We start from the raw sequence: 17232 nt of genomic DNA, 5'->3' as shown, positions 1-17232 counted from the left end.
GGAGGAGACAGGTTAAAGAAGGATTTTTAAGCCTTGAGACATGGGTTGTGTATGTGCGCCATTCAGAGGGTGAATGGGCAAGACAAAAGATTTAAGTGCCTTTGAACAGAGTATGGTAGTAGGAGCCAGGCGCACCAGTTTGTGTCAAGAACTGCAACGCTGCTGGGTTTTCACGCTCAACAGTTTCCTGTGTGTATGAAGAATGGCCCAAGATCCAAAGGATATCCAGCCAACTTGACAACTATGGGAAGCATTAGAGTCAACATGGGCCAGCATTCCTGTGGAACGTAGAGTCCATGCCCGGACAATTTGAGGCTGTTCTGAGGGCAAAATAGGGTGCAACTCAATATTAGGAAGGTGTTCTTAATGTTTTGTACACTCAGTGTACATACATACATACATACATACATACATACATACGTTACAAAACAACATTAAGGTGTAATCTATCAATTACTGAAACTAAACATATGTTGATCGCATGTCTCATCTGGCTAGGACTTGATCAAAAACACCTTCTCAACCTCAGGTTTGATTTCCACAACGGACTTCATTTAACAGTCAAGGTAGAAACAAGGAAGAGAACATACAAAAGCTAGACACATTGCAAACTGAGGAGACAGAATTAATTCCTCTGTAGTTTTTTTCCCAACACACGCGCACACACAGTGTGGACATTTTATTTTCCAATTTCTCATCAACTAACAACTCACAAAAAGTTCATTTCAAAAGAAGGCGAAACAGTTTCAACTAAATGACGGGTGTCTCACCAGTAGTCGTAGGTGTCGTCCCAGTTGTCGAAGTGAACCAGGAAGCGATTGTCCACGATGTCGGCCACCGAGGCCACACACACCAGGCACGGGTTCTTCCTGTCCACTGCCTCCAGTTTCATGCCCACCTGAAACTTAGAGGTGCTCGTGGTCTGTGGACACGCACAGAGACACATAAGTAAGGGCTCAATTATTTGACTACGTGGAAATCATGCATTCATGTCAATTGAGGGTTTGAGTAAATATTCAAATAGCATACACTGATTCTGCCCTAAAGGCTTGAGAGCACAAACTTTGAGCTTTAAGATAACATTTGATCATATCACATACACCGAGTGTACAAAACATTAAGAACACCCGCTCTTTCTATGACACTGACTGATCAGGTGAATACAGGTGAAAGCTAGGATCCCTTAATGATGTCACTTGTTAAATCCACTTCAATCAGTGTAGATGAAGGGGAGGAGACAGGTTAAAGAAGGATCTTTAAGCCTTGAGACAATTGAGACATGGATTGTGTATGTGTGCCATTCAGAGGGTGAATGGGAAAGACAAAAGATTTAAGTGCCTTTGAACAGAGTATGGTAGTAGGTGCCAGGCACACCAGTTTGTGTCAAGAACTGCAACGCTGCTGGGTTTTTCACGCTCAACAGTTTCTCGTGTGTATCAAGAATGGTCCACGACCCAAAGGACGTCCAGCCAACTTGACACAACTGTGGGAAGCATTGGAGTCAGCATCCCTGTGGAACGCTTTCGAACCCCTTGTAGAGCTCATGCCCTGATTAATTGAGGCTGTTCTGAAGGCAAAAGGTGGAGTACAACTCAATATTAGGAAGGTGTTCTTAATGTTTTGAACACTCAGTGTATATTGTCCTATACGCCAATCAATTCCCTTCATTAAAGTCATACAGTACCTCTCAGTCAATCTGTATTTGAGATTTTGCCACTGTAAAAAAACTACAGGAAGTAAAGCGGTGTTTCTTTGAAGCAATGTGGAGGGAGCTTTACATCAGCCACTGGGACACGTTGTTCTGTTCTGCTGTGTGAATGAAGGTCAGCTTTTGGCCCCAGGCGTCCTTTCAGGAGAAAGAAGCACTAAGCTTATGTTGACTCCCACAACCCAACCAAGCACTTACACTGTTATGGGATTTAAACAGATTCTGTGGTGCAGCTGGAGCATTGCAAGACTCTTGGTATTTATCCCAGTTAAACTCGACTTCGTTGTAGGCTGAACAACAACAAAAAATTGAGAAGAAAAATAGGAAGGAGGGGAAGGAGAGAGAGAGAAAACAAATGCGATTAGGGTTGTGAAAAATATTGCTGTGCCAGGTACATTACATTATTCCCAACAGACTGCCGTGTATTAGCACTAAATGCTGATGGTGTGGAAATAAGATGAGGCCCTTGTTAGAAAAATGAACCATGCATAGTTTAAAGACCATTCTCCTATTATGTGTTGAAGTCTATTCCGTTAGGATCAAACAAGCACAAGTTCTTCCACAGAAGCAATACAATTATATCAAAACAGACAAAAGTGAACAACTGAAGAGACCTTTCACACTACTGAGCCAAGACAAACCGAGCTGTACTGAGCTGGCCTGGCTATGCATCCACCATAGTTGCTTGCCTTGAACCATGTTGACAAGGACCATAATATATTGGTTTGGGTCAGCACAATTAGTTACCGTGAAATGGGAAAAGAGAAAAAGGGTAACACTGTGCTGATCTTCTGTAGATCACCTTTTGGTGGGTGGAGCTTGTGTCCTGTCGACTCGCACCATCCGGCTGGCCTTATGTCGGCAGAGTCGGCGTTTACCCAGAAGTCATAGCATTCAGAGTAGCAGTCGATGTGGAGCCGCAATCGGTAGCCAATCACCTTTGAAAAACAAAAACGCAGTATATATATGTATGGATGTACATGCAGTCCCTATCCCAAAACACCAATCCACGGCACGATGGCATTCCGCTCCGTCTTCCCATGACTATTGCAGTAAGCTAATTGCAGGGCCTTGCGCTTAACAGTTGGTTTCTGTTCCACTGTGAATTATATATGAGGAGACTTTCCATAGAACTCGATTTTTGCTGATGGAAAAACAACAGCGACAGCTAATGTAAATCTTGTACATTTGGAAAGTGGTCGATGTGATACGCACATTCCAAGTGCTTTGGTAATGACTCGTGACAATTTCAACATAAAAGGGATGGTATAAAAAGCTAAATGACAACACAAAACTACCAAGGCCCTTGTCAGTAACAGTTACGGATGAGAATTTCCCCCACCCACAACAGTGCTGCCTGGACTTCAAATCACAGACCCAGTTAAAGTGTGTGACACGCCCAGTGTGCTGGGAGAGCCCTTGGTGTTATACGCCCAGTGCGCTGGGAGAGCCCTTGGTGTTATACGCCCAGTGCGCTGGGAGAGCCCTTGGTGTGACACGCCCAGTGCGCTGGGAGAGCCCTTGGTGTGACACGCCCAGTGTGCTGGGAGAGCCCTTGGTGTGACACGCCCAGTGCGCTGGGAGAGCCCTTGGTGTGACACGCCCAGTGCGCTGGGAGAGCCCTTGGTGTGACACGCCCAGTGCGCTGGGAGAGCCCTTGGTGTGACACGCCCAGTGCGCTGGGAGAGCCCTTGGTGTGACACGCCCAGTGCGCTGGGAGAGCCCTCCCTCTACGCTGCAGCTCACCTCTGCCACAGACAGGACGCAGAACATGGAGGGGTGGAGAGGGTCGATCCCCTCCAGCCTCATCCCAGCCTTGAAGCCACTTCTGCTCGAGGGGAACGACTGGGCCTGGGATGGAGGGAGAGAGAGACGAAGATAAAGGGAGAGAGAGTAGGGGAGAGGAAGGATAACATAAGGAGAAAGTGTGAGGGAGACAGCAATGGACATACAGAGAGAAAAGTAAATGAGAGGAAGGGAGAGAGAGAAAGTGAGACAATAAGGATAGAGAGTATAGGACAGAGCAGAGCTAGCAAAAAAGGAGATAACGAAACGACCAACAGGAAACCAGGACAATAAACCCAAATGTTGATAAATAAAATATCCTCTCTAGAAAACCAAAACCTGTAGTAGGAAATATAACTCTAGAAAATCCAAACCTATACATTTACTAGGAAACATAACATTATTGTGCTTGCATTTTCATGGAGGCTGGACCGCCATGCTCAAGTGTGTCGCGGCAGCGCAGTTGCCGTGGAAATGGGTGTTTGTGCCTCCGACGGAACAGATGTCCTGTCAAATCCCTTCATAGAAAAATTCATACTGTACGCTGTACCGAGTGTTTGTAGCAAAGGACTTAGTCCAGTGTAAATCATTGTTATGGAGAGAGAGATGGGGGAGGGGGGGCATAGGCAACACTGAGGGGGGGGGGGTCTTGATACTGTAAACATTTAAGGGTCAAGTCTCAAATCCTTGCTTAATCTACACTGCGGTCTAATAGTTGTGCTGTGACCGTCCTGAAAGTCACAGTCATTAGAAACAATGAGGACATCCTGGTGTCCACCACCACACACACACCCACGCGCATGAGCATGAGCACACACACAAACAGTGTGATTTTCATCTATTTTGCAGGCCCTTGTTGACCCATTAGACATAAGTCCTGCAGAAAAGCAGTAGAAATGGGGAGGATCTGTGATTTATCTGCAGTTTTAGCACATGGTCCTCCTCTCTCATCTGAAATCTGTCTGTGTGATCTACAACTCCAGCTACTGAGATAGGGAAACTATTTCATCAAGGACAACTGGTTGCAATTTGCTTTGTTCTAAAATAAATAAAATAATTCACATTAAATCACTTAGAGAAAATACACAACATGAACAAAAGTATGTGGACACCTGCTCAGCCAACATCTCAGTTCAAAGTCATAGGCATTAATATGGAGTTGGTCCCCCCCTTTGCTGCTATAACAGCCTCCACTCTTCTGGGAAGGCTTTCCAGTAGATGTTGGAACATTGCTGCAGGGACTTGCTTCCATTCAGTCACAAGAGCATTAATGAGGTTGGGCACTGATGTTGGGCGATTAGGCCTGGCTCGCAGTCGGCGTTCCAATTCATCCCTAAGGTGTTCGATGGGTTTGAGGTCAGGGCTCTGTGCAGGCCAGTAAAGTTCTTCCACACCGATCTCGACAAACCATTTCTTTACGGACCTTGCTTTGGGCACGGGAGCATTGTCATTCTGAAACAGCAAAGGGCCTTCCCCAAAGTATGTGGACACACCTTCAAAAAAATGTGTTGCCACAATGTTGCAAGCACAGAATCATCTAGAATGTCATTCAATGGTATAGCGTTAAGATTTCCCTTCACTGGAACTAAGGGGACTAGCCCAAACCATGAAAAACAGACCCAGACCATTATTCGTCCTTCACCAAACTTTACAGTTGGCACTACGTATTGGGGCAGGTAGCGTTCTCCTGGCATCCGCCAAACCCAGATTTTTCTGTCAAACTGCCAGATGGTGAAGCATTTCCTTCTGCTTCGGAGTCCAATGGCGGCAAGCTTTACACCACTCCAGCCGATGCTTGGCTGAACTTGAGCTTATGTGCGGCTGCTCTGCATCTTTTGAAGGAGTGTCCACATACTTTGGTATATAGTGTACCTTTGCATAGTCCCGTAAACTATATACTGTACAGTAGGTCCCTAACATCCTTCGTTTTAAATCAACAGACCATGTTTAACATCAAGCAGCTGGTTTATGGCCTTTAAACGCAAATCATAGCTTTGGAGGCCTGTATTCTAGTTTAGTAAATTACATCTCGGAATGAAAACAGACAAACATGCGGAACTACCTGAACATTTTCATTTTCTGTTGCAAAATGTTCCGTTGTTATGGTGTGCCCTAATGTATAGGACTCTCGTGTCAATCTTTAGTAGTAGATAGTCCTACTGGTTGATGAAGGTGATGCTTACCTCAGTGAACAGTCTGAGGGGAACTGCTATGGCCTTCTCCTCTCTCAGGTACTGATCCCACGACCAGGCCTTCTTCTTACCAATCACTGCTACCAAACCACAATCATCTGAGTTACATCTCTTCTTATGGTACCACAAGCCAGATTCTAGGACACACATTAAACCTAGTCCTAGTCTTAAACACTTTGCTCAATGGAGAATCCCTGTGTGTAAATATACATCAGTACTCTACAGTACATACCATATGCCAGCCATTATCATTTGATATCACTTTAAACATACTCTGTGCATTCATATTAATAACCAGTAGTGTTTTAGTATTCAGCTATGATCTGATTGTTGTTATTAGCAGCATTTCCATTTCCAGAGCTTACCTTGTGTGCTGGTCACTTTGTTCTTCATTTTTGCTGTGTCCTCTTTTGGTCGCTCCTGAAATGACACAGTTGTTACAGGTATAAAATCTTAATTTGATCACTATCGTCTTAATTTGATCACTCGGTTGTCGCAGAGAATTTTCCTGCAGAGCACGAAATGCAAAAAAAAGTATTCTAAACTTTGTAATTTCCACTTAAAAAGGTGAGAAATGAATCCAACCTAAAAATGCATCAACCCATACAAATGTCCATTAATTAAAATCTACATAATAATTCACATTTCCTGTTGCTGCAGGATTATTTTTCCTGCTGTGAGAAACTGGGAAAATTAAGATAGGACATCTATAGTTGCTGAAAGAAACTCCAGTAACACTTTACTTAAAAAGGCCCAGTGCAGTCAAAAACGTGATTGTCCTGTGATTAAAATAGTATACAGATCCTTCGGGAAGTATTCAGACCTTGACTTTTTCCACATTTAGTTATGTTACAGCCTTATTCTAATTGATTATTTTTTTTTTTTGCTAAATCATAAACTGAAATACACATTTACTTAAGTATTCAGACCCTTTTCTCAGTACTTTGTTGAAGCACCTTTGGCAGCAATTACAGCATCGAGTCTTCTCGTGTGTGAAGCTACAAGCTTGGCACACCTGTATTAGGGGAGTTTCTTCAGTTTATTTTTTATTTTAAATATGTTCTACATTGTAGAATAATAGTGAAGATATCAAAACTATGAAATAAACCTATGGAATCACGTAGTAACCAAAAAAAGTGTTAAACAAAACAAAATCTGTTTTATATTTGAGATTCTTCAAATAGCCACCCTTTGCCTTGACAGCTTTGCACACTCTTGGCATTTTTAATACATTTGCAAAAATGTTATTATGGGGTATTGTGTGTAGATTGTTTTTTTAAATGATCAATTTAAAATCTATTTTAGAATAAGGCTGTAATGTAACAAAATGTGGAAAAAGTCAAGGGTTCTGAATACTTTCCGAATGCACTATTATGCTGAATTGTAATGTTGAGTATATTGACCTCTGGTACCTTGGCATTAGGTTCCCAAAGTTGGGTTTGCATCTAAAAAGGTTAAATAAATTATGCAGCTATTGAGGCTACCTGCCACTTATATAAGATTAGCTATGTTAATTTAAAAAAGAGACATGAATTTAGAACATAATTCTCCCGAGATGTCAATCACAATTTGAAATCCCTGCCTCCAAATGACAGAAAAGCTGTTTCAATTTTGAATTTTCTTCAGAGGTGGAGAAGAGTAGCTGAGGATGAGAAGAGCAGCTGTCGAAAATCTTCCTCATGCCAGGTCACAGAGGAAGAAGATCATTTTCTTCAACTGCTTACAAAGCAAGAGTTTTCACAGAGATAGCAAACACAGCTTTGTAGTGAGGGCTGGGTTCCTCTGTCAATATAGCTAGAACTGGCTTGCTAGATAGATTATTTCTAGTTAAAAATAATCACATTTTCCCTGCCTATGGACAGACCCCAAACAATGTACTGTAAATTAGTATTTTGTAGTCTTTTGCTAGCTAGTTCCTGGACATTATCCTCCTACTCTTCATCTTGTGTGGAATTGTTTCACTGACTTTGTCTCGGCATTATCCACAGGGTAACTGTCAACTTGAGTCTGAAAATGGACACTGGAGGTAAAGGAATCTGCAGTGTAAGTATCAATTTCATGTTCATGAACATTTGTCACGACCTGATTAGGTCAGGCTACCTGATTTGGTCGGGGTGCATTGTAGCTAAGCCTTATCCTAACCTGGCAGGTTAATGCACCTAACCTGCTACGTTAATTATCCTAACCTGTAATTCCCCTAACCTGCCATCAATGTAGACAGAACCGTTGCTAACATTGGAGCCCGACCTCATTGGGTAGTCACACATTAACCCCTAATTCTTCACCTTGTGTGGATTATTTATATTTCTTTCCACAGACTCTTTCACATTATCCTCAGGGTAACTGTTTACTTGTTTAAAGACCTTATTTTAAAATACAGATAAACACACAGAGGTAATTTGTACATTATATTTAGTTTTTCAGATGAGACCTTCCAGTGACTTTCGGAGCACACAAAGAGAAACAATACATTTGAGTCTTAATTGTTTGTTTTGTGTGCCTTTTTTCTATTGCATTTGACATGCATTTAAAAATTACATTTCTGGCACATATTTCACCATATATTATGAACTATATATTACTAATACATATTAAAATATGTATTATTCATATGTACATATTGACCATAAATAATCATGCATACTGTTAAATATATTTACAACAAATGCATGTAAATATATGAATAGCACATGTACGTAAAATGCATACTACCACATACGGACAAGTAAGATGTCAAAAATATTCAAACATATTTAGAAATAGCCAAAATCAAATATATTTATGAAATATCTGTGACATATGAGTAGTACATGCATTTAGACATATTTATTTCAAATATTAGTACATGCAGTTGAAGTGGGAAGTTTACATACACCAAATACATTTAAACTCAGTTTTTCACAATTCCTGACATTTAATCCTAGTAAAAATTCCTTGTCTTAGGTCAGTTAGGATCACCACTTTATTTTAAGAATGTGAAATGTCAGAATAATAGTAGAGAGAATGATTTATTTCAGCTTTTATTTATTTCATCACATTCCCAGTGGGTCAGAAGTTTACATACACTCAATTAGTATTTGGTAGCATTGCCTTTAAATTGTTGAACTTGGGTCAAACATTTCAGGTAGCCTTCCACAACCTTCCCTCAATAGGTTGGGTGAATTTTGGCCCATTCCTCCTGACAGAGCTGGTGTAACCGAGTCAGGTTTGTAGGCCTCCTTGCTCGCACACGCTTTTTCAGTTCTGCCCACAAATTTTCTATAGGATTGAGGTCAGGGCTTTGTGGTGGACACTTCAATACCTTGACTTTGTTGTCCCTAAGCCTTTTTGCCACAACTTTGGAAGTATGTTTGAAGTCATTGTCCATTTGGAAGACCCATTTGTGACCAAGCTTTAACTTCCTGACTGATGTCTTGAGATGTTACTTTAATATATCCACATAATTTTCCTCCTTCATGATGCCATCTATTTTGTGAAGTTCACCAGTCCCTCCTGCAGCAAAGCACCCCCACAACATGATGCTGCCACCCCCGTACTTCAAGGTTGAGAAGGTGTTCTTCGGCTTGCAAGCGTCCCCCGTTTTCCTTCAAACATAACGATGGTCATTATGGCCAAACAGTTATATTTTTGTTTCATCAGACCAGAGGACATTTCTCCAAAAAGTACAATCTTTGTCCCCATGTGCAGTTGCAAACCGTAGTCTGGCTTTTTTTAATGGCGTTTTTGGAGCAGTGGCTTCTTCCTTGCTTAGTGGCCTTTCAGGTTATGTCAATATAGGACTCGTTTTACTGTGTGTGTGTGTGTGTGTGTATATATACACACTTTCGTACCCGTTTCCTCCAGCATCTTCAGAAGGGCCTTTGCTGTTGTTCTGGGATTGATTTGCACTTTCCGCACCAAAGTACGTTCATCTCTAGGAGACAGAACGCATCTCCTTCCTGAGCGGTATGATGGCTACGTGGTCCCATGGTGTTTATGCTTGCATACTATTGTTTGTACAGATGAATGTGGTACCTTCAGGCTTTGGAAATTGCTCCCAAGGATGAACCAGACTCGGGGAGGTCTACAATGTTTTTTCTGAGGTCTTGGCTGATTTCTTTTGATTTTCCCATGATGTCAAGCAAAGAGGCACTGAGTTTGAAGGTAGGCCTTGAAATACATCCACAGGTACACCTCCAGTTTACTCAAATGATGTCAATTAGCCTATCAGAAGCTTCTAAAGCCATAACATAATTTTCTGGAATTTTCCAAGCTGTTTAAAGGCTAAGTCAACTTAGTGTATGTAAACTTCTGACCCACTGGAATTGTGATACAGTGAATTATAAGTGAAATAATCTGTCTGTAAACAATGGTTGGAAAATTGACTTGTGTCATGCACAAAGTAGATGTCCAAACCGACTTGCCAAAACTATAGTTTGTTAACAAGAAATTTGGGGAGTGGTTGAAAAACGAGTTTTAATGACTCCAACCTAAGTGTATGTAAACTTCCGACTTCAACTGTATATGTATTTAAAGTATATGTCAATATATCAGGCTTCTGTATGGGGTTAGGATATGATCAAGAGCTCAGGTTCAGTCGGTCCAGGCCTACTCACTCTTAGACAATATTCCTCCACCACGCCTTTGCTGGAACTCACACTGAGTTTTGTTTTCTTCCTATCCTCTGCCTGCATCATTCGAGACAGGAACGATTCTACAACCAGATAGGGAAAAAAAGCAACATGAAACACACACATAGGCCAACAGAATGCAAAATCAAATCAGTTGCCATTTTAAAATTGTGCATTGCGTTAAATTGAGAAATCTCAATTTATTCCTACATGTAATGTTCCTTCTGAACACATTCCTTCTATAAAAAACATAAAAGCTCTCTGAAGTGTCCTCCTTTCAAACAAAGCAGATTACATTCCTCGTCTTATGTGCACTTCAATTCTTCGCTTGAGACGTAAGCAGCTGGACCGCCTCATTGCCTGTGGTAGGAGACAAAGGCGGGATGCTTCCCCACCCCCAAGTACAGTAACCCATGTGTATTGTATATTAGAGGACATGAATGCATCTCTTTCCCTGGTACATTATGTAAATTGATGTCTGATGGAATTTGGATTGAGTTCCTGGTAAGAGATAAAGACGGCTTCCCATGAAAGTCAAATGAACTGAGATGGGGTCTGTGGTAGAGGGGGTGGCCGCCGCTGGAGGGGCCCGGATTTTCACAGAAAGGCAGTGAGAAGCAGCGACTGTGAGCCTTCCGAAGAAGATTAATGGATTGTACTTTAGTTACACAGAAACAAAATGGGTTCACTATATAACTGTAATACTTACTGCTCTAACACAAAATGGTCGCCCTCGGGCCTTGTTGCACTCTGACTAAAGATTAACTGTGTTGAAATATCATAAAGGAAATCTCAGGGCTAAAGAGCAAAATAATCACAGCCTAACCTTAACTCACTTCAAAATGGACTGAAATCATAATTTTGACCATTGACCACTGCTACCCTACTGTTAAGTGAACTCTTTTGTGTTTCAGTGAACCTCCATAGTGACTCACCGTTTGGTATTTCCTCCTGCCCAGTCAGGGACTCAGTCTCCCAGTTTCCATTCCAATCACATTCTATGTCTTCAGCAGATCTATTCCAGGCCTAGCTATAGACAAAACAAATAAAATAAACATTGGTTCAAAATGACAGACAAACATGCCAGAGTCAATAAATGCAAAGCATTTAACTTTGTTTACACAACAATTCATGTATACATGTGCCATACTCTGAAAAGTAGAAATTAGATTTCTCTGTGTAAACAGCGTCCCCAAAACGACCCAGAGATTTAGTTTTACAAAAAGGTTTGTGGGAAAATACGGTTTGTTTATAAATTACAGCTTAAATACTACACTGAGGATTTGATTGAATGGCTCCCATATTCTCCATCTAAAAGCTACTGCTTCTCAGGCAGTCAATATCACCTTCCATATTATATTAGGGGGGCCTTTTAATTGGTGGAAGGTTTCCAGGAGGTGTGACAGAGAGGGAGAGGGGAGCCAGTGTTCGAGGTCCCTGAGGGCGAGTGGAGGTGGGGCTGGTCTGACTGCAGCCTGCAGGCCCTCTGATTAACTGGGAGGGGTGGCTGCCAAGGCTCTGGGCATTAGGGATAGGCATTTGAAAAAATGTCAGTATTATAAAAATATCAGATATATGGATAGTCGAAATATGCGTTTTAAAAATACACTAGATGACCAGAAGTATGTGGACATCTGCTCATCAAACATCTCATTCCAAAATCAGGGGCATTAATATGGAGTGAATATAACAGCCTCCACTCCTCTGGGAAGGCTTTCCACTAGATGTTGGAACATTGCTGCGGGGACAAGAGCATTAGTGAGGTCGGGCACTGATGTTGGGCGATTAGGCTTGTCTCGCAATCGGCGCTCCAATTCATCCCAAAGATGTTTTGATAGGTTTTGAGGTCAGGGCTCTCTCTGTGCAGGCCAGTCAAGTTCTTCCACACCGATCTCAACTAGCCATTTCTGTATGGACCTTGCACGGGGGCATTGTCATGCTGAAAACAGGTAAGGGCCTTCCCCATACTGTTGCCATAAAGTTGGAAGCACAGCATCGTCTAGAATGTTGTATGCTGTAGCATTTCCATTCACTTGATCTAAGGGGCCTAGCCTGAACCATTATTCCTCCTCCATTAAAACTTTACAGTTGGCACTATGCATTGAGGCAGGTAGCATTCTCCTGGCATCCACCAAAACCAGATTCTTCCGTCGGACTGCCTGATGGCGACGCATGATTCATCCCTCCATAGAACACGCTTCCTCTGCTCCAGAGTCCAATGGCGGCCAGCTTTACACCCCTCCAGCCAACGCTTAGGAATTGCGCATGGAGATCTTAGGCTTGTGTGTGGCTGCTCAGCCATGGAAACCCATTTCATGAAGCTCCCGACAAACAGTTATTGTGCTGACGTTGCTTCCAGAGGCAGTTTGGAACTCGGTAGTGAGTGTTGCAACCGGGGGACAGATGATTTTTACGTGCTTCAGCACTTGGCGGTCCCGTTCTGTGAGCTTGTGTGGCCTACCATTTGTCGGCTGAGCCGTTGTTGCTCCTAGACATTTCCACAGTTGCCGATGTTTGTCTATGGAGTTGCATGCCTGTGTGCTCGATTGTATACACCTGTCAGCAATGGGTGTGGCTTAAATAGCCGAATCCACTCATTTGAAGGGGTGTCCACATACATACACTCAAAAGTATATACACTACCGTTCAAAAGTTTGGGGTCGCTTAGAAATGTCCTTGTTTTTAATTTTTAATTTTTTTGGGGCCATTAAATTAAGATGAAATTGATCAGAAATACAGTGTAGACATTGTTAATGTTGTACATTTCTATTGTAGCTGGAAATGGCTTATTTTTTATGGATTATCTACATAGGCGTAGAGGCCCATTATCAGCAACCATCACTCCTGTGTTCAAATGGCACGTTGTGTTAGATAATCCAAGTTTATCATTTTAAAAGGCTAACTTGATCATGTTAGAACAACTGAAAACTTTGCGAGATCTTCAGTTTCTTGGTAATTTCGGACATGGAATAGCCTTCATTTCTCAGAACAAGAATAGACTGACGAGTTCAGAAGAATGGTCTTTTTTTCTGGCCATTTTGAGCCTGTAATCGAACCCACAAATGCTGATGTTCCAGATACTCAACTAGTCTAAAGAAGGCCAGTTTAATTGCTTCTTTAATCAGGACAACAGTTTTCAGTTGTGCTAACATAATTGCAAAAGGGTTTTCTAATGATCAATTAGCCTTTTAAAATGATCAACTTGGATTAGCTAATACAACATGCCATTGGAACACAGGAGTGATGGTTGCTGATAATGGGCCTCTGTACGCCTATGTAGATATTCACTTTTTTTTTTTCTTCTTCTTCTTCTTCTCAAGTCCGCCATTTCCAGCTACAATAGTCATTTACAACATTAACAATGTCTACACTGTACTTCTGATCAATTTGATGTTATTTTAAATGGACCAAAAGAAAAGAGCTTTTCTTTCAAAAACAAGGACATTTCTAAATGACCACAAACTTTTGAACGATAGTGTATATGAAACATCAATGGAGACTTGCTTATGCTGGTGCACTGCACTGCTTGTTTCAGCAAACGGGTGGGGGAGGGGCGAGAGAGGAGGAGGAGCCGGTGTGTGTGTGTGAGTCTGTGTGTGTGTGTGTGTGTGTTGTTCCAAACTGTTTGGTTACTTCTCTGTATCGTTCCAAGGTTAAGTTGAGGCATTTATTACAAATTAACTCTGAATGGTTATGGTAAGGGTTAAGGTTTGGGATAGGCTTAAGTCTTCCAAGTAATCGAATACTAAACATCCGTTTGGATATTCGAATAATCATAGCGCATCCCTACTGGGCATGGGGTGGAGCTGTGTATCCTAACCCTCCCCTCCCTCACTGGGCTCCATTGATCTAATTGTTTCATTTGACAGTGAAAGAGCCACCAGGAGGTTTTTGATGTGTGTGTGCCGTACAGAAGATAGCAAAGAAGACCAGGTTTGTGGGAGTAAAGACAAAGGGCTAAATCCTAACCTGTAGGTGTGCATGTAAAGTACAGTAGGCCTAACACTTCATGTATATATATATTGCACTGATGCCAATGGTAACTGTGTAAAAGACTGATGATCTTTAGGCTTCATCCCATTGATGCCACAGTATGTCCTCAGACCTACAGTAAATAACTACATTCAAGTGGTTAGTATGGGTATGATGATATTGTGTGAGGCTGACGATGTGCAACAATGTAAACAGTCTTAAATAAGCACACCACTAAAGCTGAAAAAAATAAATACAATTTTCCAGCGATCTCCACTGCAGTTATCCAAAAAGACAATTACGCCCCAGCAAATACACACCAGGCCTTAGTAATGCAGCACGAACTGTGTACCTGACAGTAAAATTGTCAACTGATGAATGTTTCCACCATGACGCGATAAAGAGACCCAGCGATAGGGGAGCCAGTGGGGGTGCTTTGGATGCTGGAATTATTTTGGAGTGGACGAACATGCCTACTTTTTGAAGTGATTTGTTTGGCAAATCAGATGAAAATATCATGAATGGTTGTGTTCATGACACATTAAAAGTTAATAAATGTTCATCTTTATTATTAGACCCATAAAAATGTTTTGTGCAAGATTCCATTTACCTTGATGGCTTACACCAACTCCCCCCCCCCCCCGTTACACACGCATGAATCTAATAAAGTTAAATGGCAGGCCGTGCATGGGCAAATACCAGCATGCATCATTCTCCAGACAAAGGTGCGAGAGAGAGAATTTGAAAACAAATCCAATTTTGATGTGTCCATTTATTTTCCCTTTCGAAACTTCAACTATTTGCACATGGTTACAACACTGTACCTACAGTGCCTTTGGAAAGTATTCAGAACCTTTGACTTTTTCCACATTACAGCCTTATTCTAAAATGGATTACTTTTTTTGTATCCTGAGATCCACCCACACACACACACACACACACACACACACACACACACACACACAAATACCCCATAATGAAAACAGGTTTTTAGTAAAGTTTACTAATTTATAAAAAAAACATAAATAACTTATTTACATAAGTATTCAGAGCCTTTACTATGAGACTCGAAATTGAGCTCAGATGCATCCTGTTTCCATTAATCATCTTTGAGATGTTTCTACAACTTGATTGGAGTCCACCTGTGGTAAATTCAATTGACTGGACATGATTTGGAAAGGCACACACACACACACACACACACACACACACACACACACACACACACACACACACACACACACCACACACACACACACACACACACACACACACACACACACACACACACACACACACACACACACACACACACACCTACCTATCTATATAAAAAGGTCCCACAGTTGACAGTGCATGTCAGAGCAAAAACTAAGCCATGAGGTCGAAGGAATTGTCCGTAGATCTCAGAGACAGGATTGTGTCGAGGCACAGATCTGGGGAAGGGTACCAAAACATTTCTGCAGCATTGAAGGTCCCCAAGTACACAGTGGCCTCCATCATTCTTAAATGGAAGACAAGTCTCTGAATGTCCTTGTGTGGCCCAGCCAGATCCTGGACTTGAACCCGATCGAACATCTCGAGAGTCCTGAAAATAGCTCTGCAGCAAAGCTCCCCATCCGACCTGACAGAGCTTGAGAGGTTCTGCAGAGAAGAATGTGAGAAACTCCCCAAATACAGGCGTGCCAAGCTTGTAGCATCATACCAAAGAAGACTCAACGCTGATAAAGGTGCGTCAACAAAGTACTGAGTAAAGGGTCTGAATACTTATGTAAATGTGATATTTATGTTTATAAAAAATTAGCTAACATTTCTAAAAGACCTGTTTTTGCTTTGTCATTATGTGTGTAGATTGATGAGAAAAAAAAATATTTAATACATTTTAGAATAATGCTGTAACCTAACAAAATGTGGAAAGTCAAGGGGTCTGAATATTTTCAGAAGGCACTATAGCTGATAATGTAACACTTTAAATGTCTTCACGGGGCCTCCGGGTGGCGCAGTGGTCTTAGGCACTGCATCGTAGTGCTAGCTGTGCCACCAGAGACTCTGGGTTCGAGTCCAGGCTCTGTCGCAGCCGGCCGCGACCGGGAGGCCCATGGGGTGGCGCACAATTGGCCTAGCGTCGTCCGGGTTAGGGAGGGTTTGGCCGGCAGGGATATCCTTGTCTCATCGCGCACTAGCGACTCCTGTGGCGGGCCAGACGCAGTGCATGCTGACATGGTCGCCAGGTGTACGGTGTTTCCTCCGACACATTGGTGTGGCTGGCTTCCGGGTTGGATGGGCATTGTGTCAAGAAGCAGTGCGGCTTGGTTGGGTTGTGTTTCGGAGGACGCATGGCTCTCGACCTTCGCCTCTCCCGAGTCCGTACGGGAGTTGCAGCGATGAGACAATACTAACTACTACCAACTGGATATCACGAAATTGGGGTAAAAAAATAAATAAATACAAAATCTGGTAAAAAAATATATAAATAAAAAATGTCTTCACCATTATGAAACCATTGCAATGTGCAATGTTTACCGTTCATGTCGAGTCATTTTTTATTTTTATTTTTTTCCACTTTTGTTTATTTCACTTGCTTTGGCAATCTAAAACACATTTCCCATGCCAATAAAGCCCTTAGAATTGAACTGAGAGAGAGAGAGAGATAGAGACGAAGGATGACATGGTATTCAGCTGCAGGGCATTGTGCTTATATACCCACTACGTGCTTTTAAAGTAAAGGGACTCATTATGTGCCAAATTGAAAAAATCCAACAGGTTTTCTTCTAGAACTGAAAGTGGTTGCCATTTTCACGCCTCCACAATAAATCAGTACAAGACATCTCCATCATGAGCCCAGCTCCTTTATGTCGCTTTGAATGACAAGAAATTGAAATATCTGACACACAGAGGCAGGCCTGTTTGTGTTCACAATAACAGAGCTCGCTAAGAGAATCCAATAAACACTGCATAAAAACAC

General features: G+C 42.0%; 1 protein-coding gene across 5 annotated transcripts in view; it reads right to left on the bottom strand.

Annotated features, from left to right (window-relative positions):
- LOC106579653 (lethal(3)malignant brain tumor-like protein 4) overlaps window positions 1-17232 on the bottom strand; it is a 132489-nt gene that overhangs the window by 101168 nt on the left and 14089 nt on the right. For 2 of the 5 annotated variants that reach the window (XM_014159770.3, XM_014159772.3), the window contains exons 2-9: window positions 11231-11325; window positions 10281-10378; window positions 6051-6105; window positions 5677-5765; window positions 3455-3559; window positions 2511-2646; window positions 1907-1998; window positions 771-922 (exon numbers count right to left, since the gene is read on the bottom strand). In XM_014159770.3, the coding sequence (XP_014015245.2) occupies window positions 771-922; window positions 1907-1998; window positions 2511-2646; window positions 3455-3559; window positions 5677-5765; window positions 6051-6105; window positions 10281-10361 (710 nt within the window). In that variant the 5' untranslated portion in view covers window positions 10362-10378; window positions 11231-11325. Of the gene's footprint in view, window positions 1-770; window positions 923-1906; window positions 1999-2510; window positions 2647-3454; window positions 3560-5676; window positions 5766-6050; window positions 6106-10280; window positions 10379-11230; window positions 11326-11445; window positions 11591-17232 lie in introns of those variants that run through there. The other 3 variants (XM_045702734.2, XM_014159775.3, XM_014159773.3) reach the window with 3 other exon arrangements.

The sequence above is a fragment of the Salmo salar genome, chromosome 19, assembly GCF_965601325.2.
Source record: "Salmo salar chromosome 19, fSalSal1, whole genome shotgun sequence".
In the NCBI taxonomy this organism is placed as follows: Eukaryota; Metazoa; Chordata; class Actinopteri; order Salmoniformes; family Salmonidae; genus Salmo; species Salmo salar.
This window is presented reverse-complemented; position numbering and strand designations above follow the sequence as displayed.